Raw genomic sequence first — 23,043 nt, 5'->3', positions numbered from 1 at the left:
TGGCGAGTGTTAGTGAGTAGTGAGTGGTGAGTAGTGGCGCGTGGTGGTGTGTAGTGGTGAGTGGTGATTAGTTGTGAGTAGTAGTGAGTGATGGTGAGTAGTGTTGAGTGGTAATTAGTTGTGAATAGTGAGTGATGGTGTGTAGTGGCGAGTGGTAACTGTGTAACAAGTGATTAGTTGTGAGTAGTGAGTGATGGTGAGTAGTGTTGAGTGGTGATTAGTTGTGAGTATTCTTAGTTTTTTCGGTAAAGTCACGTTGAAGAGAAACAACAAAATAACAAAATATATATAAAACAATAAAAAATTCTCACGACGTTTTGACCATAACTCAAACGGTCATCATCAGGTGTGTTTTATATATGTTTATATATATTTTGTTATTTTGTTGTTTCTCTTCAACGTGACTTTACCGAAAAAACTAAGAATATGAATTACTGCAGTCACGAAAGCTTTAAATCAAAATTTAGTTGTGAGTAGTGAGCGGTGCGTAGTGGTGAGTAGCGGTGGACTGGTGAGTAGTGAGTGGTGAGTAGTGGTGCGTGGTGGTGTGTAGTGGCGAGTGGAGATTAGTTGTGAGTAGTAGTGATGGTGTGTAGTGTTGAGTGGTGATTAGTTGTGAGTAGTGAGCGGTGCGTAGTGGTGTGTAGCGGTGGACTGGTGAGTAGTGAGTGGTGAGTAGTGGTGCGTGGTGGTGTGTAGTGGCGAGTGGAGATTAGTTGTGAGTAGTGAGTGATGGTGAGTAGTGTTGAGTGGTGATGAGTTGTGAGTGATGGTGAGTAGTGTTGAGTGGTGATGAGTTGTGAGTAGTGAGCGGTGCGTGGTGGTGAGGAGCGGTGGACTGGTTAGTAGTGAGTGGTGAGTAGTGGTGCGTGGTGGTGTGTAGTGGCGAGTGGAGATTAGTTGTGAGTAGTGAGTGATGGTGAGTAGTGTTGAGTGGTGATTAGTAGTGAGTGATGGTGAGTAGTGTTGAGTGGTGATTAGTTGTGAGTGATGGTGAGTAGCGTTGAGTGGTGATGAGTTGTGAGTAGTGAGCGGTGCGTGGTGGTGAGGAGCGGTGGACTGGTGAGTAGCGAGTGGTGAGGCTCTCACGAGCGAGGGGGGCTGCACGGTGAGGAGAGCTCCGCTCGCCGTGTCTCTCAGCGCCGTGGCCAGCAGCGGAGTCTGAGCCAGGTTCTAGACGGGACGCGGGGAACGGCAGGTAACCACGGGATCACGTCACCCACGTCGCCGGGTAGCTGGGTAACTGTGTACAGGGGTAGCTGGGTAACTGTGTACAGGGGTAGCTGTGTACAGGGGTAGCTGGGTAACTGTGTACAGGGTTAGCTGGGTAACTGTGTACAGGGGTAACTGTGTACAGGGGTAGCTGTGTACAGGGGTAGCTGGGTAACTGTGTACAGGGGTAACTGTGTACAGGGGTAGCTGGGTAACTGTGTACAGGGGTAGCTGTGTACAGGGGTAGCTGGGTAACTGTGTACAGGGGTAGCTGGGTAACTGTGTACAGGGGTAACTGTGTACAGGGGTAGCTGGGTAACTGTGTACAGGGGTAGCTGGGTAACTGTGTAACAAGGGTAGCTGGGTAACTGTGTACAGGGGTAGCTGGGTAACTGTGTACAGGGGTAGCTGGGTAACTGTGTAACAAGGGTAGCTGGGTAACTGTATGCAAGGGTAGCTGGGTAACTGTGTACAGGGGTAACTGTGTACAGGGATAGCTGGGTAACTGTGTACAGGGGTAGCTGGGTAACTGTGTAACAAGGGTAGCTGGGTAACTGTATGCAAGGGTAGCTGGGTAACTGTGTACAGGGGTAACTGTGTACAGGGGTAGCTGGGTAACTGTGTACAGGGGTAACTGTGTACAGGGGTAGCTGGGTAACTGTGAACAAGGGTAGCTGGATAACTGTACAGGGGTAGCTGGGTAACTGTGTAACAAGGGTAGCTGGGTAACTGTGTACAGGGGTAGCTGGGTAACTGTGTAACAAGGGTAGCTGGGTAACTGTGTACAGGGTTAGCTGGGTAACTGTGTACAGGGGTAGCTGGGTAACTGTGTACAGGGTTAGCTGGGTAACTGTGTACAGGGGTAACTGTGTACAGGGGTAGCAGGGTAACTATGTACAGGGGTAGCAGGGTAACTGTGTACAGCGGTAGCTGGGTAACTGTGTACAGGGGTAGCTGGGTAACTGTGTACAAGTGTAGCTGGGTAACTGTGTACAGGGGTAGCTGGGTAACTGTGTACAGGGGTAGCTGGGTAACTGTGTAACAAGGGTAGCTGGGTAGCTGTGTAACAAGGGTAGCTGGGTAACTGTGTACAGGTGTAGCTGTGTACACGGATAGCTGGGTAACTCTGTACAGGGGTAATTGTGTATAGGGGTAGCTGGGTAACGGTGTACAGGGGTAGCTGGGTAACTGTGTACCGGGGTAGCTGGGTAACTGTGTACAAGGGTAGCTGGGTAACTCTGTACAGGGGTAGCTGGGTAACTGTGTACAGGGGTAGCTGTGTACAGGGATAGCTGGGTAACTGTGTACAGGGGTAACTGTGTACAGGGGTAGCTGGGTAACTGTGTACAGGGGTAACTGTGTACAGGGGTAGCTGGGTAACTGTGAACAGGGGTAGCTGGATAACTGTACAGGGGTAGCTGGGTAACTATGTACACGGGTAGCTGGGTAACTGTGTACAGGGATAACTGGGTAACTGTGTACAGGGGTAGCTGGGTAACTGTGTACAGGGGTAGCTGGGTAACTGTGTACAGGGGTAGCTGGGTAACTGTGTACCAGGGTAGCTGGGTAACTGTGTACAGGGTTAGCTGGGTAACTGTGCACAGGGGTAGCTGGCTAACTGTGTACAGGGATAACTGGGTAACTGTGTACAGGGGTAGCTGGGTAACTGTGTACAAGGGTAGCTGGGTAACTGTGTACAGGGGTAGCTGGGTAACTGTACAGGGGTAACTGTGTACAGGGTTAGCTGGGTAACTGTGTACATGGGTAGCTGGGTAACTGTGTACAGGGGTAGCTGGGTAACTGTGTACAGGGGTAGCTGGGTAACTGTGTACATGGGTAGCTGGGTAACTGTGTACAGGGGTAGCTGGGTAACTGTGTACAGGGGTAGCAGGGTAACTGTGTACAGGGTTAGCTGGGTAACTGTGTACAGGGGTAGCTGGGTAACTGTGTACAGGGGTAGCTGGGTAACTGTGTAACAAGGGTAGCTGTGTACAGGGGTAGCTGGGTAACTGTGTAACAAGGGTAGCTGGGTAACTGTGTACAGGCATAGCTGGGTAACTGTGTACAAGGGTAGCTGGGTAACTGTGTACAGGTGTAGCTGTGTACACGGATAGCTGGGTAACTGTGTACAAGGGTAACTGTGTACAGGGGTAGCTGGGTAACTGTGTAACAAGGGTAGCTGGGTAGCTGTGTAACAAGGGTAGCTGGGTAACTGTGTACAGGTGTAGCTGTGTACACGGATAGCTGGGTAACTGTGTACAGGTGTAACTGTGTACAGGGGTAGCTGGGTAACTGCGAACAAGGGTAGCTTGGTAACTGTGTACAGGGGTAGCTGGGTAACTGTGTACAGGCGTAGCTGGGTAACTGTGTACAAGGGTAGCTGTGTAACAAGGGTAGCTGGGTAACTGTGTACAGGTGTAGCTGTGTACACGGATAGCTGGGTAACTGTGTACAGGTGTAGCTGTGTACACGGATAGCTGGATAACTGTGCACAAGGGTAGCTGGGTAACCGTGTAGAGGGGTGAGTGGGTAACGGGGGTGGCCTCACCTGCGTCACGGCGTTGAAGAAGCACGTGTTGCCCAGGTTGCTAAGTCCCCGCACAGCGCACGGGAGGGGCCGAGCCCCAGGGCCCCGCGGGGTCAGGGGAGGGGAGGGGCTGCCCGCCCCCTCCTGCCCCCCCACCTCGGCCACCGCCGCCGATCCTGGACGGAGAGGGTCCACTGGGTGAAGCGACCACCACGGTTAACGTCGAGCGGGGCTGAACAACTTCGCGGGCACAAACGCAGGCGCCCCGTTATTTTAACGCTCCATTACGATCGTCACACTTTGCCAAAGGAAAGCCTCGCGGAGTCTCGTTCTTCCGGGAGGGTTTGTGCCGAGGTTTGCCGCAGGATGCTGCTGCTGCTCATGTGAGAGCCATTCGAGTGGCCCCGAGGGGTGATTGACCGGTGGGGTGTTAACTTTTTTTTTTAAATGTGGAGCACGACGCCGGCTGCTCTTGCGGATGACAGTCACGGGATCATCGCTGTCCACCCTGAGCGAGGACGCGCGACGCCGCCGCCGCAAGGGGAAACACCGGGGCGGCCAGCCGGATTCAGAACCTTGAGGCTCTGCGACACGTGGCGAACGCGCGACCACTAGGCCAGCGCGTCACATGCGGCGCCACACGCGGACACGCACACATTGACACGCCGACACGCGGACACACCGAGGTGCACACACTGGTGTACGGAAACGCACAGCGTGACACGGACACAATGACACATCGAGATGCACATTGATGTGCATGGACACTCCGAAACACTGACACACGGAGATTCACATACTGACACGCATACGCACGCACCAACAAGGACATACCTACACACGGTGACACGAACACTGACACACGGAGACGCACACACCGATACCGACGCACTTAACACACACAAACGAATGCACCGACACGCGGACACAGGGGATACACACACACACACGGAGAGGCAAGCTGACGCACGCACATACAGAGCGGCACAGGGGTGCACGCCGCGCGTGCTGGCCCTCCGCTCACCGTAGGGGGCGGTGCTGGCTGCCCGGGGTCGCCCGGGGTCGCCGGGGGTCGCCCCGCATGGGCCATTAGGCACGAGTGCCCACGCCCACCCCAACTCCCCCCCCCTTCACCCCCGCTCACTGCTGTCGTGCGGCACGCGGGCAACATCACCGACTCGCTCACTCACTCGCTCGCCTGGCCTTCCACTCGCTGGGTGTCCCACTCGCCTACCCTCCCACTCAACCATCCATCCACCCAGCCAACCAGCCAACCAGCCGGCCTCCCACCCACCCACCCAGTCGTCTATCCATGCAACCGCTCACTCAAACATCCAGCGAACCACGTAACTACCCACCAATCCACATAACTACTCACCAACCCACATAACTACTCACCAACCCACGTAACTACTCACCCACCGCCTCCCATCCACCCTGCACCACCACCACCGTCATGAAACTTGCCATGAGTGCGGCCCCGTCACCCGCGGCACCCACTCAACCGTCCACCCACGCACCCAACCTTCAACTCACCCACCCATCCACCCATCCACACATCCACACATCCCGCCCGACACTCCCACACGCCCGCCCGCCACCACCACCACCGCCGCCACCATTAAGCACACCACCGTCACACCAGCCACACACAATCCTTCGCTTTCAATGCGCGCGCTTCTGCCTGGCTGCTCCCGCACTGAGGGGCGCAGTGGGGATGACCATTAATACTCGGGGGGTGGGGGGAGCGGCGGGAGGCACGGGGAGTGAGACAGAAGAGAAGAAAGGGAGAGTTAATGAAATAGGGGAAATGAAGACGTAAAGTCGGAGGAGGAGGCGGTGGAGTCGGTTGAAGAGCTGACAGAAGAGCTGACAGAACGGCTGCACAGCGAGCCAGATCACCGTCACATGCGCGGCGCGGCTTGGGGGCGGGGGGGGGGGGGGGGGCTACGACACCACCCACCGCTGGCACGGCGACACCAGCTAGAGCACCAGTGGCATGTGCCCACACACGGGGACAAGAAAGACGGAGATCCCCGAAACAGCCTTCAACTCGCTTTGAGCACCTTTGAAGGCCGGCACGGCACACTAAGGGGTGGGGGGTGGCCAACACCACGACTGGCTGCATTTGTCTCCCCAGTGGCGATGTTTACACACCTGCACCAGGTACTCATTTGAGGCCGAGTCGACCTATGGGAGGCCCAGGACCGGTTCAGATAATCGTCGCCGGCGTTGGCCGTGAGCGGGAATCGAACCCGGGTCGCCGGGTTTGTGGCGCAGCGCTGAACCGACATGCTACCGCTCCCCCCACAAGGACACACACACACCGACGGACAGACACACACGAAACCCCACACCCACCCCACGCGTGAGAGCTCACCCCGTCCCTTGATGATCACAGCCTTCAACCCCTAACGACCAAAACGGCAGCCAAAGCAGCTTAATCAATTCATGGGGGCGGGGGTGGATGGGACCCGCGCGCGCGCGCACACACACACACACACGCTCACGCACTGGCACGCACACAAACGCACACACACACACACACGCTCACGCACTGGCACGCACACAAACGCACACACACACACACACGCGCTCACGCACTGGCACGCACACAAACGCACACACACGCTGGCACGCACTGTGAAAGCTATTTTTTCTGAACGTTGCTGAAAGGATGAACTTGGATGTCAGAGTGTGAATTAACAACGGAGCACTGGTGCCTGTCTATGTGGAGGGGAACGAGAAGAATTGGGCTGTGTGTTAGTGTGTGCGTGTGTATAGTGGGGAGCGGTGGTGCAGCGGTTAGCACGCTGAGCTACGAACCCGGCGACCCGGGTTCGATTCCCGCTCATAGCCACCACTACCACCAGTGATGATTATCTGAAACGGTCCTGGGGCTCCCCTAGGTCGACTCAGCCTCAAATGAGTACCTGGTGCGGTGTGTAAACATCACCACCTAGAGACAAAGGCGGCCGGGCGTGTTGCTGGCCACCCACTCCTCGTGTGCCAAACCGGCCTTCATAGGTGTTCGCTAACAGCACTTGCCCCCAAAGTCTGTTAAGGCTATACGGTGGACCTTTGTCTTTGCATATGGGGAGCGGTAACGCAGTGGTTATCGCACTGCGCTTAGAAGCCGACAATTAGAGTTCTATCCATGCTCACGGCCAAACATCAGTGACGAATATCTGAACAGGTCCTGGGCCTCCCCTAGGTAAACTCAGTCTTAAATGAGTTAGCTGGGTATATTGTCTCATCCAATACTCTACCCGCACTGGTTTGAAACATTCAGGCTGCCCTGACAACGATCCATCCTGGGTCTAACCAGGCAGGATTGTGCGAGGAGCTCACAAATCCTTGAAAGATCTGGACACATTCCCACGAGTGAGATTCTCCGACAGACAAGGCTGCGTTGGCTGGGTCATGTAGCCCGCATGCCCAGAAACCACATAAATGGGCCAGGGACGGGCTGGAGAAGCGATGGACTGATCAGGTACAGGAGGATGTGGAGCTGAGTGGACTTGCCGATGACTGGTACCAGCGTTGTCAAGATCGGCCTCTGTGGAGGAGGCTCGTGAAGGACGCTACTGGGCAGTTGGAGGCAGCCGTCCTCAAACAACAGCGGAGGGCGGAGGAGCGACGCTCACAACAACGGGCGGAGTGCCGGGCGGCGAAAATGCAGCGAGGTGGCAACAGCGGGGAACACGGGTGGTGGGTCTGCCGATCCTCTCAGTCAACCCATGGCACCTGGGTCTATCCTGCGAACCTCCTGTCAGCGAGCCTTCGGCACTTCACGTGGCCGCGGAATGGACCTGGCCTGGCACAGGCCTGGCACAGGCGTCACTCAGCGGCGGCCGTTGTTGTTGTTGGTGTAAACTTCTTGTTGCACTTCGGAGGTGTGCGAGTACCTTTGGCCTGGGAGACCGGGGCGGCGAGCTTGCGAATCATCGCCACCGTCTGCGCGAGCACTCGGCGCTTGGCAATCTCCACCTCGTCGTCGCAGGCATAGCACCTGCGTGATCGCACCACCACCACCACGAGGAGGAGGAGGGGCAGGAGGGGGAGGGTTAGCGGACAGGGATACTGATGAAGTGTGAGTTCGGGTTAGGAATTGGGGTTACGGGTTCGTTTCAATAATATGGGGTAGAGATTAGGGTTTAGGCATTAGCCCGACGGAAAGGTTGCATGCTACTCCAACTACTGACTAGAAATGCGTCGCTGCAGATAGTCACTGCGCGTCCATGCAGGGAGGCCTCACTGACTCTCAAGACTCTCTTTCAAAGGTAATGCTTGGGACTAGAGGTAGCACTAGGGGCTAGGGGTAGCACTAGGGGTTAGGGGTAGCGCTAGGGGCTAGGGGTAGCGCTAGCGGCTAGGGGTAGCGCTAGGGGCTAGGGGTAGCGCTAGGGGCTAGGGGTAGCGCTAGGGGCTAGGGGTAGCGCTAGGGGCTAGGGGTAGCGCTAGCGGCTAGAGGTAGCGCAAGGGGTTAGAGGTAGCGCTAGGGGCTAGGGGTAGCACTAGGGGCTAGGGGTAGCACTAGGGGCTAGGGGTAGCGCTAGGGGCTAGGGGTAGCGCTAGCGGCTAGAGGTAGCGCAAGGGGTTAGAGGTAGCGCTAGGGGCTAGGGGTAGCGCTAGGGGCTAGAGGTAGCGCTAGGGGCTAGAGGTAGCACTAGGGGCAGCGCTAGGGGCAGCGCTAGGGGCTAGGGGTAGCGCTAGGGGTAGCACTAGGGGTAGCGCTAGGGGCTAGGGGTAGCGCTAGGGGCTAAGGGCTAGGGGTAGCGCTAGGGGTAGCGCTAGGAGCTAGAGGTAGTGCTAGCGGCTAGGGGTAGCGCTAGGGGTAGCGCTAGGGGCTAGGGGTAGCGCTAGAGGCTAGGGGTAGCGCTAGGGGCTAGGGGTAGCGCGAGGGGATATCTTGGGGCTAGGGGTAGCGCTAGGGGCTAGAGGTAGCGCTAGAGGCTAGGGGTAGCGCAAGGGGCTAGGGGTAGTGCTAGGAGCTAGGGGTAGCGCTAGGGGCTAGGGGCTAGGGGTAGTGCTAGGGGCTAGAGGTAGCGCGAGGGGCTAGGGGCTAGGGGTAGCGCTAGGGGCTAGGGGTAGCGCTAGGGGCTAGGGGTAGCGCTAGGGGTAGCGCTAGGGGCTAGGGGTAGCGCTAGGGGCTAGGGGTAGCGCTAGGGGCTAGGGGCTAGGGGTAGTGCTAGGGGCTAGGGGTAGTGCTAGGGGATATCTTGGGGCTAGATCCCGGTGTGGTGTGAGAGTTACCAAACGCTCCACGTGTGCAAGTTGAGTGCCAGGCAGTGCTGGTCCGAGTGGGGAGTGCAGTAGTGGGCCAGGGCGTGCTGCCCCTCCGAGTAGCGACCACAGCCCTGCGTGTATCCACATCACACGCAACACAACAACAACAACAACAACCGCCGTTCGCCAACAAGTGGCGGTGGTGTCAACGAGGTGCTTGCGCCAGGCTAGGTGCACTTCAAGGCCACGTGAAAGTGTGGCCGTGAGCGGGCATCACCTGGTGTCCGCACTTGAGACACAGCCACACGGGCGTCAGGGGAGAGTCTTCGTCGCCATCCTGGGGGTCCTCGCTGCTACCGGCAGGCGCCGGGGGGCACACGGCACAAACCCCCAGTGCCCCCCCTTTGTCCAGAGACTTCCTCACGGCCGTCTGCTCCAGCGCCTTGTTTACGTGCGAGCACGCAGCGCCTGCGTCAACAACGCCAGCAAACCGCACCGTCGACAACGACGACAACAATACTTGTTGTTGTTGACAGAAAGAACTGACGGAGTTGCAAATGGCTGTGGTCAATGGGGGGAGAGGAGGGGGGGGGGGGGGTGGTACGGTGCATTTCCCTTGCTCAAGAGTGGAAAATAAGGTCCTGGGTTTGATAGATTTTGGCAGTGCACTTCCGAGGCTGGATTTTGGCCCCTTCGGAGGTGGGATTCTTTTTTTCTGTCCTCTCAGTTGAGCAGAGTAGCAGGCCCGAGGGCAGTGCACCAGGTGGTCGCGCACTTGGTGTGGTTATGTCGTGCAGCGCTGAATTGCGCTCAACTTCGCAGACCCTTTGACGGCGAGGTCCAGCCGCTGAGCAAAGGGGAAGAGCTGGACAAGGCATCGTCGAGAGCATGGCAGGGGGGAGTAGACCGGAGATTAGGGAATCAGTAGCTGCGCTTTCGAGGATGATCAGGTCAGGGTAGGGCCAGATGCAAGTGGATTGAGGTGGTGGTGACTGTAAATGGCCACGTGGGTGACGAAAAAAATCGGTGGTTTGGAAAGCCGTGAGAACAGACCAGGTCCAGAGTGTGAGAGTAAAAAGTAAAACATCGAATTGGTTCTCCGAAATTAACTTGTTGACCAGCAAAGCCTTCAGGCACCGGACGTTCAGTCGGCACTCTGCGAGTTGCGCTGTGTTAGGGAGGTGGTGTTTGAATGGGCTCCAGTTGGGTTGTACGTTTGCATGACTGTGCTACGCCAAGGGCTGTCAGGAGAGACACCATTGGTGTAGCACACAACCAATAGCGCACGAGATGAAGAAAGAGATGGGCCCCCCTTAAAATACCAAAATATTGTCGACGATGAGTTGGCAATGAATCCCAGGAGCAATGGGAGGGAGCCAGAGATTTACATTTTTTTTAAATGTGTGTATATATGTAGCTCCGTTCATTCAAAACCGCACCTTGCAACGCTGCGCCGGACAACGGCAATGTAAAATATGCGCGGAGAAAAATGATGCAACCGAATGAAAGTCTGAAGTGAACGATGAGGTTTCTTTTTTTAACGTAACTTAAGTTGTGGGACTTCATTCGGCAAGTACGGGGCGGGAGCACTGAGCGACAGGGAGAGGTGCATGCTGGGAGTTAAGACTGAGTGACAGGGAGAGGTGCATGCTGGGAGTTACACTGAGTGACAGGGAGAAGTGCATGCTGGGAGTTACACTTGACAGGGAGAGGTGCATGCTGGGAGTTACACTGAGCGACAGGGAGAGGTGCATGCTGGGAGTTAACACTGAGCGACAGGGAGAGGTGCATGCTGTGAGTTAACATTGAGTGACAGGGAGAGGTGCATGCTGGGAGTTAACACTGAGCGACAGGGAGAGGTGCATGCTGGGAGTTAAGACTGAGTGACAGGGAGAGGTGCATGCTGGGAGTTACACTTGACAGGGAGAAGTGCATGCTGGGAGTTACACTTGACAGGGAGAGGTGCATGCTGGGAGTTACACTGAGCGACAGGGAGAGGTGCATGCTGGGAGTTAACACTGAGCGACAGGGAGAGGTGCATGCTGTGAGTTAACATTGAGTGACAGGGAGAGGTGCATGCTGGGAGTTAACACTGAGCGACAGGGAGAGGTGCATGCTGGGAGTTAACACTGAGCGACAGGGAGAGGTGCATGCTGGGAGTTACACTTGACAGGAAGAGGTGCATGCTGGGAGTTAACACTGAGCGACAGGGAGAGGTGCATGCTGGGAGTTAACACTGAGCGACAGGGAGAGGTGCATGCTGGGAGTTAACACTGAGTGACAGGGAGAGGTGCATGCTGGGAGTTAACACTGAGTGACAGGGAGAGGTGCATGCTGGGAGTTACACTGAGTGACAGGGAGAGGTGCATACTGGGAGTTAACACTGAGTGACAGGGAGAGGTGCATGCTGGGAGTTACACTGAGTGACAGGGAGAGGTGCATGCTGGGAGCAAACACTGAGTGACAGGGAGAGGTGCATGCTGGGAGTTAACACTGAGTGACAGGGAGAGGTGCATGCTGGGAGTTACACTGAGTGAAAGGTAGAGGTGCATGCTGGGAGTTACACTGAGTGACAGGGAGTGGTGCATGCTGGGAGTAAACACTGAGTGACAGGGAGAGGTGCACGCTGGGAGTTACACTTGACAGGGAGAGGTGCATGCTGGGAGTTACACTTGACAGGAAGAGGTGCATGCTGGGAGTTAACACTGAGCGACAGGGAGAGGTGCATGCTGGGAGTTAACACTGAGCGACAGGGAGAGGTGCATGCTGGGAGTTAACACTGAGCGACAGGGAGAGGTGCATGCTGGGAGTTAACACTGAGCGACAGGGAGAGGTGCATGCTGGGAGTTAACACTGAGCGACAGGGAGAGGTGCATGCTGGGAGTTAACACTGAGTGACAGGGAGAGGTGCATGCTGGGAGTTAACACTGAGTAACAGGGAGAGGTGCATACTGGGAGTTAACACTGAGTGACAGGGAGAGGTGCATGCTGGGAGTTAACACTGAGTGACAGGGAGAGGAGCATGCTGGGAGTTACACTGAGTGACAGGGAGAGGTGCATGCTGGGAGTTACACTGAGCGACAGGGAGAGGTGCATGCTGGGAGTTACATTTGACAGGAAGAGGTGCATGCTGGGAGTTAACACTGACAGACAGGGAGAGGTGCATGCTGGGAGTTAACACTGAGTGACAGGGAGAGGTGCATGCTGGGAGTTAACACTGAGTAACAGGGAGAGGTGCATACTGGGAGTTACACTGAGTGACAGGGAGAGGTGCATGCTGGGAGTTAACACTGAGTGACAGGGAGAGGTGCATACTGGGAGTTAACACTGAGTGACAGGGAGAGGTGCATGCTGGGAGTTACACTGAGTGACAGGGAGAGGTGCATGCTGGGAGCAAACACTGAGTGACAGGGAGAGGTGCATGCTGGGAGTTACACTTGACAGGGAGAGGTGCATGCTGGGAGTTAACACTGAGTGACAGGGAGAGGTGCATGCTGGGAGTTACACTTGACAGGGAGAGGTGCATGCTGGGAGTTAACACTGAGTAACAGGGAGAGGTGCATACTGGGAGTTAACACTGAGTGACAGGGAGAGGTGCATGCTGGGAGTTACACTGAGCGACAGGGAGAGGTGCATGCTGGGAGTTAACACTGAGCGACAGGGAGAGGTGCATGCTGGGAGTTAATACTGAGTGACAGGGAGAGGTGCATGCTGGGAGTTACATTTGACAGGAAGAGGTGCATGCTGGGAGTTAACACTGACAGACAGGGAGAGGTGCATGCTGGGAGTTAACACTGAGTGACAGGGAGAGGTGCATGCTGGGAGTTAACACTGAGTAACAGGGAGAGGTGCATACTGGGAGTTACACTGAGTGACAGGGAGAGGTGCATGCTGGGAGTTAACACTGAGTGACAGGGAGAGGTGCATACTGGGAGTTAACACTGAGTGACAGGGAGAGGTGCATGCTGGGAGTTACACTGAGTGACAGGGAGAGGTGCATGCTGGGAGCAAACACTGAGTGACAGGGAGAGGTGCATGCTGGGAGTTACACTTGACAGGGAGAGGTGCATGCTGGGAGTTAACACTGAGTGACAGGGAGAGGTGCATGCTGGGAGTTACACTTGACAGGGAGAGGTGCATGCTGGGAGTTAACACTGAGCGACAGGGAGAGGTGCATGCTGGGAGTTACACTTGACAGGGAGAGGTGCATGCTGGGAGTTACACTGAGCGACAGGGAGAGGTGCATGCTGGGAGTTAACACTGAGCGACAGGGAGAGGTGCATGCTGGGAGTTAATACTGAGTGACAGGGAGAGGTGCATGCTGGGAGTTAACACTGAGCGACAGGGAGAGGTGCATGCTGGGAGTTACACTTGACAGGAAGAGGTGCATGCTGGGAGTTAACACTGAGCGACAGGGAGAGGTGCATGCTGGGAGTTAACACTGAGAGATGGATATGGATATGGCTTGGGGCCTTCATCCAGCAGTGGATAGGCCTTGGATGATGATGACAGTGATGATGATGGTGGTAGTGGTGATGATGTTAGTGGTGATGATGATGGTAGTGCTGATGATGATGGTGGTAGTGCTGATGATGGTGGGTAGTGCTGATGATGATGGTGGGTAGTGGCGATGATGATGGTGGGTAGTGGCGATGATGATGGTGGTAGTGGTGATGATGATAGTGCTGATGATGATGGTGGGTAGTGGCGATGATAATGGTGGTAGTGCTGATGATGGTGGGTAGTGCTGATGATGATGGTGGGTAGTGGTGATGATGATGGTGGTAGTGGTGATGATGATGGTGGTGGTAGTGGTGATGATGATGGTGGGTAGTGGCGATGATAATGGGTAGTGCTGATGATGATGATGGTGGGTAGTGGCCATGATGGTGGTGGTAGTGGTGATGATGGTGGTAGTGGTGATGATGATGGTGGTAGTGGTGATGATGATGGTGATTGTAGTGGTGATGATGATGGTGGTAGTAATGGTGATGATGATGGTGGTAGTGGCGATGATGATGGTGGTAGTGGCGATGATGATGGTGGTAGTGCCTATGATGGTGGTAGTGGTAATAATGGTGGTGGCCTGGCACAAGCGCCTTGGCGAATGGCATTTGTTGTTGATGACGTTGATGGTGGTTGTGGCGATGGTTGTGGTGATGGTGGTGCATTGCCACCGACCGGCTTTGCCATCCTCCGCGGCCTTGGCAGGGTCCACACTGCCCTTGTTTTTCCTCGTCTTCTTGGTCATGGCCGCATGAAGCTCACCACTGGCTACTACACCTGCACCGGCGCCCACACAAAGACCCCCAAACCCCCCGCCACGACTCATTAGTGGGGTGCAGGGGGATCCTAGGGGTTGAAGGGGGCCACTGATGGGGGTGAGAGGGGGGACACATGGGATGATCATACATCTAAAGTTACACTTTTAAAGCGCCATTGGCGCGCTGTTCACAACACACGCAGGGCTAACACCAACCACACAACTCACGATTCAATAGAAGAAAGCTCCTTAGAACGAGCGCGTCTTAAGGCGCGATTTCAATGAAGGGGAATGGGGTGGGAGGTATCAGCGGAGCGAGTGTCCAGTGGAAGTGAAGTCCACAGCGTTTGGGGGGCCGACTCATCATGGTTGTCGTTCAGAGACAGATGACCTCGGCAAAATTACAAAGATCCCCCGTGTAGCCTTAACAGACTGTAGGGGCAAGTGCTGTTAGCGGGCAGCACCTGTGAAGGCCGGCACGGTACACGAGGGGGTGGGTGGCCAGCACCACGCCCGGCCGCCTTTGTCTCCCCAGTGGCGATGTTTACTACACACCGCTACACCAGGTACTCATTTGAGGCTGAGTCTACGAAGGGGAGGCCCAGGACCGGTTTAGATAATCGTCACTGGTGTTGACCTTGAGCGGGAATCGAACCCGGGGATTAAGGGGGCCCTGATGTGGTGAGGGGGTCCTGTGTGGTGAGGGGGTACTGTGTGGTGAGGGGGTCCTGTGGGGGATCCTGTGTGGTGAGGGGGTCCTGTAGGGGGTCCTGTGTGGTGAGGGGGTCCTGTGGGGTGAGGGGGTCCTGTGGGGGGTCCTGTGGGGGGTCCCGTGGGGTGACGGGGTCCCGTGGGGTGAGGGGGTCCCGTGGGGTGAGGGGGTCCTGTGGGGTGAGGGGGTCCTGTGGGGTGAGGGGGTCCTGTGGGGGGTCCCGTGGGGTGAGGGGGTCCTGTGTGGTGAGGGGGTCCTGTAGGGGGTCCTGTGTGGTGAGGGATCCTGTGGGGGGTCCTGTGGGGTGAGGGGGTCCCGTGGGGTGAGGGGGTCCCGTGGGGTGAGGGGGTCCTGTGGGGGGTCCTGTATGGTGAGGGGGTCCTGTGGGGTGAGGGTGTCAGGGTGTTGCGGCATCAGATTAGAGGGACAGGTTTCCCCAAAGTGGTTCGGAAACAATTCGTGTCATCATCACGCGCCGCGTCTCCCTGGTGCGTCGGGGGTGGTGGTGTTGATGATGTTGTTGTTGATGATGTTGGTGGTGATGATGATGGTGGTGATGATGATGGTGGTGATTATGATGTTGGTGGTGATGATGTTGGTGTTGGTGATGTTGGTGGTGATGATGATGTTGGTGGTGATGATGATGTTGGTGATGTTGGTGTTGATGATGTTGGTGTTGATGATGTTGGTGTTGATGATGTTGGTGTTGATGATGTTGGTGGTGATGATGTTGGTGGTGATGATGATGTTGGTGATGTTGATGATGTTGGTGTTGATGGTGATGTTGGTGTTGATGGTGGTGTTGATGATGTTGGTGGTGATGATGTTGGTGTTGATGGTGATGTTGGTGTTGATGATGTTGGTGGTGATGATGTTGGTGTTGATGGTGATGTTGGTGGTGATGATTTGGTGTTGGTGGTGATGTTGGTGATGATGTTGGTGGTGATGTTGATGGTGTTGATGATGATGTTGGTGATGGTGTTGGTGGTGTTGGTGATGATGTTGGTGATGGTGTTGGTGATGATGGTGGTGATGATGTTGATGGTGATGATGTTGGTGATGATGTTGGTGATGGTGTTGATGATGATGGTGTTGATGATGGTGATGGTGGTGATGTTCGACTCCGCGTGTCGCTACCTCCTTTGCCGCTTTGCGTCTCCCTCGTGCAGGCGAAGCGAGGAGCCCGACCGGGAAGGCGGAGAAGAGAGCGAGGAGACAGAGGCGAGAGAGCGGAGCCTGTGGGGACGGCGGGAGCGAGCCAAGAGTTCACGTCGAAGGGAAGAGAGTGGAGAGAGCGCGGGGAGAGAGTTTGAGGGGAGAGTTTGAGGGGGGAGAGTTTGAGGGGAGTAGCGAGGGGGGAGAGTTCAGGAGCTGGGTCCACGCGGCGCCCTGACGTCTTCCGCTTCCGCCTTCCGCGCACGTGACTCCACCCACGTGACCCCCACCCACGTGACCCCCACGCACGTGGACCGCACCCAGCGAACAGCGTACGGGAAATAATAAAATAATAAAAATATAAAACAATTAAATTCTCACGACGTTTCGACTGCAACACAAGCAATCATCATCAGGTGTGAAAACCACAGCAAGAAAATTTGAAAAAAGTGGCGGGTTTTTTTAACGTCAGCACCACGGAGAGCGATTTGACAGTTTATTCAGATGGACGAGTCCATCTATGTTCGGAAAAGAGGAGGGGGGGAGACGAAAAGAATGGATGCGGTCTGAAAGCCACCTTAAGCGTGAACAATCAATTAAGACCCGAAATGGTTTATCAAATCCTTCCAATGATTGATAAGCCAGAATCCATCTTCTCGGTTGTGTTGCAGTCTAAACTTCGTGAGAATTTTATTGTTTTATATTTTTTTATTATTTTATTGTTTCCCTTCTACGTGACTTTACCGAAAGAACCAAGAATATGAATCCCTGCAGTCACGAAAGATTTAAATCGAAATTTAGCGTCCGAGAAGTTTTCTTTGTCGACTGCGTGAGAAATCCGATGAGCTAGGAAGCTCTTCTTTGTTGTTCCCCTTACAAATGTCGAGTAACAACCACGTGGGTTCTCAGCACAGTACGGCACTGTACTGCCTCAAGTCTATCTCAACCAACCCATCGTGAAATTATACTCACTTCATACCAAGGACGTAGCCATGGAGTCAACATTGGGGGTGGACCAAATCTTCCAGGGGGTCTGGGGGGTCCCAACCCAGAAAAATATATCTAAATTTGAAAACTCATTTCCTGCCTAAAATAAAAAAAAATAACTAACACATGGGATGGACTTTTCATTTATTTTTTAACAATAATGTCTAAAAGTGTTATTGTATTACGTTGCTCTGTTTTTACTTTTTTACCATTTCTTGTTTCATTGTATGTAATGGCAGATATTAGGGATTAATAAAGTACAACCGTAGCCACAATCATATAAACATTAATTTATGCATTGATTTAAAGGAAGACAAGTCCACATATTGTGGCCAAGGTTTAGCAAATTGTTGTTTTTAGTTACATAGCATTGTAATAATTTTTATAGCAATATATTGGGGGGGGACATTTTGAGCAGATTTGATCTGTGTCCCCAAATATATATTATAATTACGGCCTTGCTTCATACAGTCACGTCGGTATAAAAATAATAGATCACGACGTTTTGATTGCAACACAAGCAATCGCCATCAGGTGGGACAACCACAGCAAGAAAAATAACTGATGAGGTAGGCTCAGCAGCTGTCAACACATAGACACAGCTGTCAACCCATAGATTCAGCTGTCAACCCATAGACACAGCCGTCAACCCATAGACACAGCTATCAACCCATAGACACAGCTGTCAACCCATAGACACGGCCGTCAACCCATAGACACGGCTGTCAACCCATAGACACAGCCGTCAACCCATAGACACGGCTGTCAACCCATATACACATTCTTCAACCCATAGACACAGCTGTCAACCCATAGACACATTCGTCAACCCATAGACACAGCTGTCAACCCATAGACACGGCCGTCAACCCATAGACACAGCAGTCAACCCATAGACACAGCAGTCAACCCATAGACACATTCGTCAACCCATAGACACGGCTGTCAACCCATAGACACAGCTGTCAACCCATAGACACATTCGTCAACCCATAGACACAGCTGTCAACCCATAGACACATTCGTCAACCCATAGACACGGCTGTCAACCCATAGACACATTCGTCAACCCATAGACACAGCTGTCAACCCATAGACACAGCTGTCAACCCATAGACACATTCGTCAACCCATAGACACAGCTGTCAACCCATAGACACAGCAGTCAACCCATAGACACAGCAGTCAACCCATAGACACAGCCGTCAACCCATAGACACAGCAGTCAACCCATAGACACAGCTGTCAACCCATAGACACAGCTGTCAACCCATAGACACAGCTGTCAACCCATAGACACAGCCGTCAACCCATATACACATTCTTCAACCCATAGACACAGCTGTCAACCCATAGACACGGCCGTCAACCCATAGACACAGCAGTCAACCCATAGACACAGCTGTCAACCCATAGACACGGCTGTCAACCCATAGACACAGCTGTCAACCCATAGACACAGCCGTCAACCCATAGACACAGCAGTCAACCCATAGACACAGCAGTCAACCCATAGACACAGCTGTCAACCCATAGACACAGCTGTCAACCCATAGACACAGCCGTCAACCCATAGACACATTCGTCAACCCATAGACACAGCTGTCAACCCATAGACACAGCCGTCAACCCATAGACACAGCAGTCAACCCATAGACACAGCTGTCAACCCATAGACTCAGCTGTTAACCCATAGACACGGCTGTCAACCCATAGACACAGCTGTCAACCCATAGACACAGCTGTCAACCCATAGACACAGCTGTCAACCCATAGACACAGCTGTCAACCCATAGACACAGCCGTCAACCCATAGACACAGCTGTTAACCCATAGACACGGCTGTCAACCCATAGACACAACTGTCAACCCATAGACACAGCCGTCAACCCATAGACACAGCTGTCAACCCATAGACACAGCCGTCAACCCATAGACACAGCTGTCAACCCATAGACACAGCTGTCAACCCATAGACGGTGTTCCCGTGTCCATGCGGCGGACAGCTTCGTCAAGACGGGCAAACAGAATGTCTACTTATTTCTGTCTGTGTGTCTGTGTGTGTCTGTGTGTGTGTGTGTCTGTGTGTGTCTGTGTGAGTGTGTCTGTGTGTCAGTGTCTGTGTGTCAGTGTGTGTGTGTGTCTCACTCCGAATCAGTCGAGCGGCAATATCTTTTCATCGGTTGCGTAACGCTGTGTGGAAGCTACCTGGTCTGTCGCTCCGCACTAAGCGTCAGGTCTTCTCGGCCACGGTCATTCCCTCCCTTCTCTACGCTTGCGAAACGTGGACCCCTCTAATGGAACATCTTCGCCGGTTAGAAACATTTAGGCTGGCCTGCCTACGATCCATCCTGGGTTTAACCAGACTGGATTGTGTGAGGAGCTCACAAATCCTTGAAAGATCTGGGCAAGGTCCCATCGGTGAGCTCCTCCGGCGGGCAAGGCTGCGATTCCTGGGTCATGTAGCCCGCATGCCCAGCCAACGCATGCCTAAACAGCTTTTGTTCGGCCGGATTGAGGGGGCTAAGCGGGCGCGGCACGGGCTAGAGAAGAGATGGAGTGATGTGGTACAGGAGGACGTGGAGCTGAGTGGACTTGCCGATGACTGGTACCAGCGGTGTCAAGATCGACCTCTGTGGAGGAGGCTCGTGAAGGATGCTACTGGGCAGTTGGAGGTAGTCGCCCTCCAACAACAACGGAGGGCGGAGGAGCGACGCTCACAACAACGAGCGGAGCGCCGGGTGGCTAAAGCACAGCAGGTTGGCACAGTAGGGGGCACAGGTGGTGCATCAGCCAGTCATCTCAGTCAGTCGACCCGTAGCACCTGGGTCTGCCCCGTGACCTCCTGCCAGCGGGCATTCGACACTTCACGTGGCCTCAGGGTGCACATAGCCTGGCACAAGCGTCGTGGTGACGTCACCGCCACTTAGTGGCGAATGGCGGTTGTTGTTGTTGTGTGTGTCTGTGTGTGTGTGTCTGTGTGTGTGTCTGTGTATGGGCAAGGTCCCATCGGTGAGCTCCTCTGGCGGGCAAGGCTGCTATGGCTGGGTCATGTAGCCTGCATGCCCAGCCACCGCATGCCGAAACAGCTTTTGTTCGGCCGGATTGAAGGGGCGAAACGGGCGCGGCACGGGCTAGAGAAGAGACTGAGTGACGTGGTACAGGGGGGACGTGGAGCTGAGTGGACTTGCCGATGACTGGTACCAGCGGTGTCAAGATCGGCCTCTGTGGAGGAGGCTCGTGAAGGACGCTTCTGGGCAATTGGAGGTAGTCGCCCTCCACCAACAACGGAGGGCGGAGGAGCGACGCTCACAACAACGAGCGGAGCGCCGGATGGCTGAAGCACAGCGGGTTGGCACAGTAGGGGGCACAGGTGGTGCATCAGCCAGTCATCTCAGTCAGTCGACCCGTGGCACCTGGGTCTGCCCCGTGACCTCCTGCCAGCGGGCGTTTGACACTTCACGTGGCCTCAGGGTGCACATGGCCTGGCACAAGCATCGTGGTGACGTCACCGCCACTTAGTGGCGAATGGCGGTTGTTGTGTTGTTGTGTTGTTGCCTGTGTGTGTGTCTGTGTGTGTGTGTCTGTGTCTGTGTGTCTCTCTTGTGATGGGACGTTGTAGGATGAACGCTGAGATTTTTAAGAGGCACGGGGTGACCGATAAGGTCTGACTTTGTCTGTAATGAGGCAGGCACTGGTAAGGGGTTGACAGGTTTGCAAATACTCTGAACGCAAGTTCCTAAATGTGGAGGAGAAAAATCCACGCGACCATGGGGGGAGAGAGAGACACGCAGACTCCAAATATTCAGCAGCAGGCGTCAGGGTCGGGATCGAACCCACGACCTCCTGTATACCAGGCAAGGTAGTTAACATCTCCTAGACCACGTGATGATGCTGACGAGAGAGAGAGACACGCAGACTCCAAATATACAGCAGCAGGCGTCAGGGTCGGGATCGAACCCACGACCTCCTGTGTACCAGGCGAGGTAGTTAACATCTAGACACTGTGATGATGAGAGAGAGAGACGCGGAAACTTCAAATATACAGCAGCAGCAGGCGTCAGGGTCGGGATCGAACCCACGACCTCCTGTATACCAGGCGAGGTAGTTAACATCTCCTAGCCACTGTGATGATGATGAGAGAGAGAAACACGGACACTTCAAATATACAGCAGCAGCAGGCGTCAGGGTCGGGATCGAACCCACGACCTCCTGTATGCCAGGCGAGGTAGTTAACATCTCCTAGCCAACGTGATGATGATGATGATGAGAGAGAGAGACACGCAGACTCCAAATATACAGCAGCAGGCGTCAGCGTCGGGATAGAACCCACGACCTCCTGTATACCAGGCGAGGTAGTTAACATCTCCTAGCCACCGTGATGATGATGAGAGAAAGACACGCAGACTCCAAATATACAGCAGCAGCAGGCGTCAGGGTCGGGATAGAACCCACGACCTCCTGTATACCAGGCGAGGTAGTTAACATCTCTCTCTCCCCTCTGAGCTCACCCGCCCCCCCTCTAACCCACTTGACCAGGCCCCTGGCTACCCCCCCCCCTCCCCAAACGCTCACCCCACCCCCTACCCCGTGGGCCCCCCCTCTCCTCGTCCTCCTCGCACCGTAGCGAATGGACCACTCCTCCGCCCCGTCCATTGTCTCCCGGCTCATGGACCCGTGGTGGTGGTGGTGGCGAGCAGGAGGCAGAGGGGGGGTGGAGATTTAAATGAAATCAAATGAGAGAGAAAGCGAGTGTGGTCTCAATCACGGGCGCGTTAATAGGGAGCAGTGTCTCGCGTGTGTGTGTGAACTCTGTGTGTGTGTATGTACTCTGTGTGTGTGTACTCTGTGTGTACTCCTCTGTGTGTGTGTGTGTACTCTGTGTATGTGTACTCTGTGTGTGTATGTACTCTGTGTGTGTGTGTACTGTGTGTGTGTGTATATATACTCTGTGTGTGTGCTCTGTGTGTGTGTACTCCTGTGTGTGTGTACTCTGTGTGTATGTACTCTGTGTGTATGTACTGTGTGTGTGTGTATTCTGTGTGTGTGTACTCCTGTGTGTGTGTACTCTGTGTGTGTATGTACTCTGTGTGTGTGTACTCTGTGTGTGTACTACTGTGTGTGTACTCTGTGCGTGTGTATTGTGTGTGTGTACTCTGTGTGTGTATTGTGTGTGTATACTCTGTGCGTGTGTATTGTGTGTGTGTACTCTGTGTGTGTGTACTCTGTGCGTGTGAACTCTGTGTGTGTGTACTCTGTGTGTGTTTACTCTGTGTATGTGTACTCCTGTGTGTGTGTGTTGTACTCTGTGTGTGTGTGTACTCTGTGCGTGTGTATTGTGTGTGTGTCCTCTGTGTGTGTGTGCACTCTGTGTGTGTGTACTCTGTGTGTGTGTACTCTGTGTGTGTGTACTCCTGTGTGTGTGTGTCCTCTGTGTGTGTGTGTGCACTCTGTGTGTGTGTACTCTGTGTGTGTGTACTCTGTGTATGTGTACTCCTGTGTGTGTGTGTACTCTGTGTGTGTGTGTACTCTGTGCGTGTGTATTGTGTGTGTGTCCTCTGTGTGTGTGTGCACTCTGTGTGTGTGTACTCTGTGTGTGTGTGTACTCTGTGTGTGTGTACTCCTGTGTGTGTGTGTCCTCTGTGTGTGTGTGTGCACTCTGTGTGTGTGTACTCTGTGTGTGTGTATTGTGTGTGTGTGTACTCTGTGTGTGTGTACTCCTGTGTGTGTGTACTCTGTGTGCGTGTACTCTGTGCGTGTGTACTCTGTGTCTGTGTACTCCTGTGTGTGTAATCTGTGTGTGTGTACTTTGTGTGTGTACTCTGTGTGTGTGTACTCTGTGTGTGTGTGTACTCTGTGCGTGTGTATTGTGTGTGTGTGTGTACTCTGTGTGTGTGTGTACTCTGTGTGTGTGTACACTTGGAAGAGGCTCGTGAAGGACGCTGCTACTGGGCAGTT

At 54.3% G+C, this 23,043-nt stretch overlaps 1 protein-coding gene and 1 pseudogene across 3 annotated transcripts in view; both read right to left on the bottom strand.

Annotated features, from left to right (window-relative positions):
- LOC116955475 (ubiquitin carboxyl-terminal hydrolase 16-like) overlaps positions 1-16,387 on the bottom strand; it is a 59,240-nt gene extending 42,853 nt beyond the window's left edge. The window contains exons 1-7 of one of the 3 annotated variants that reach the window (XM_076053238.1): positions 16,081-16,387; positions 14,150-14,251; positions 9,246-9,436; positions 8,996-9,099; positions 7,648-7,751; positions 3,761-3,933; positions 1,090-1,173 (exon numbers count right to left, since the gene is read on the bottom strand). In XM_076053238.1, the coding sequence (XP_075909353.1) occupies positions 1,090-1,173; positions 3,761-3,933; positions 7,648-7,751; positions 8,996-9,099; positions 9,246-9,436; positions 14,150-14,219 (726 nt within the window). In that variant the 5' untranslated portion in view covers positions 14,220-14,251; positions 16,081-16,387. The remainder of the gene's footprint in view (positions 1-1,089; positions 1,174-3,760; positions 3,934-7,647; positions 7,752-8,995; positions 9,100-9,245; positions 9,437-14,149; positions 14,252-16,080) is intronic. The other 2 variants (XM_032976575.2, XM_032976577.2) reach the window with 2 other exon arrangements.
- LOC142905956 (uncharacterized) lies at positions 1,182-3,260 on the bottom strand (annotated as a pseudogene).
- Positions 16,388-23,043: the final 6,656 nt, after the last annotated feature.

This window comes from Petromyzon marinus, chromosome 60 (genome assembly GCF_048934315.1).
Source record: "Petromyzon marinus isolate PM22_M1 ecotype Great Lakes invasive population chromosome 60, UKy_Petmar_22M1.pri1.0, whole genome shotgun sequence".
In the NCBI taxonomy this organism is placed as follows: domain Eukaryota; kingdom Metazoa; phylum Chordata; class Hyperoartia; order Petromyzontiformes; family Petromyzontidae; genus Petromyzon; species Petromyzon marinus.
The sequence above is the reverse complement of the archived record's forward strand: the minus strand, read 5'-3'. Positions and strand labels throughout refer to the sequence as shown.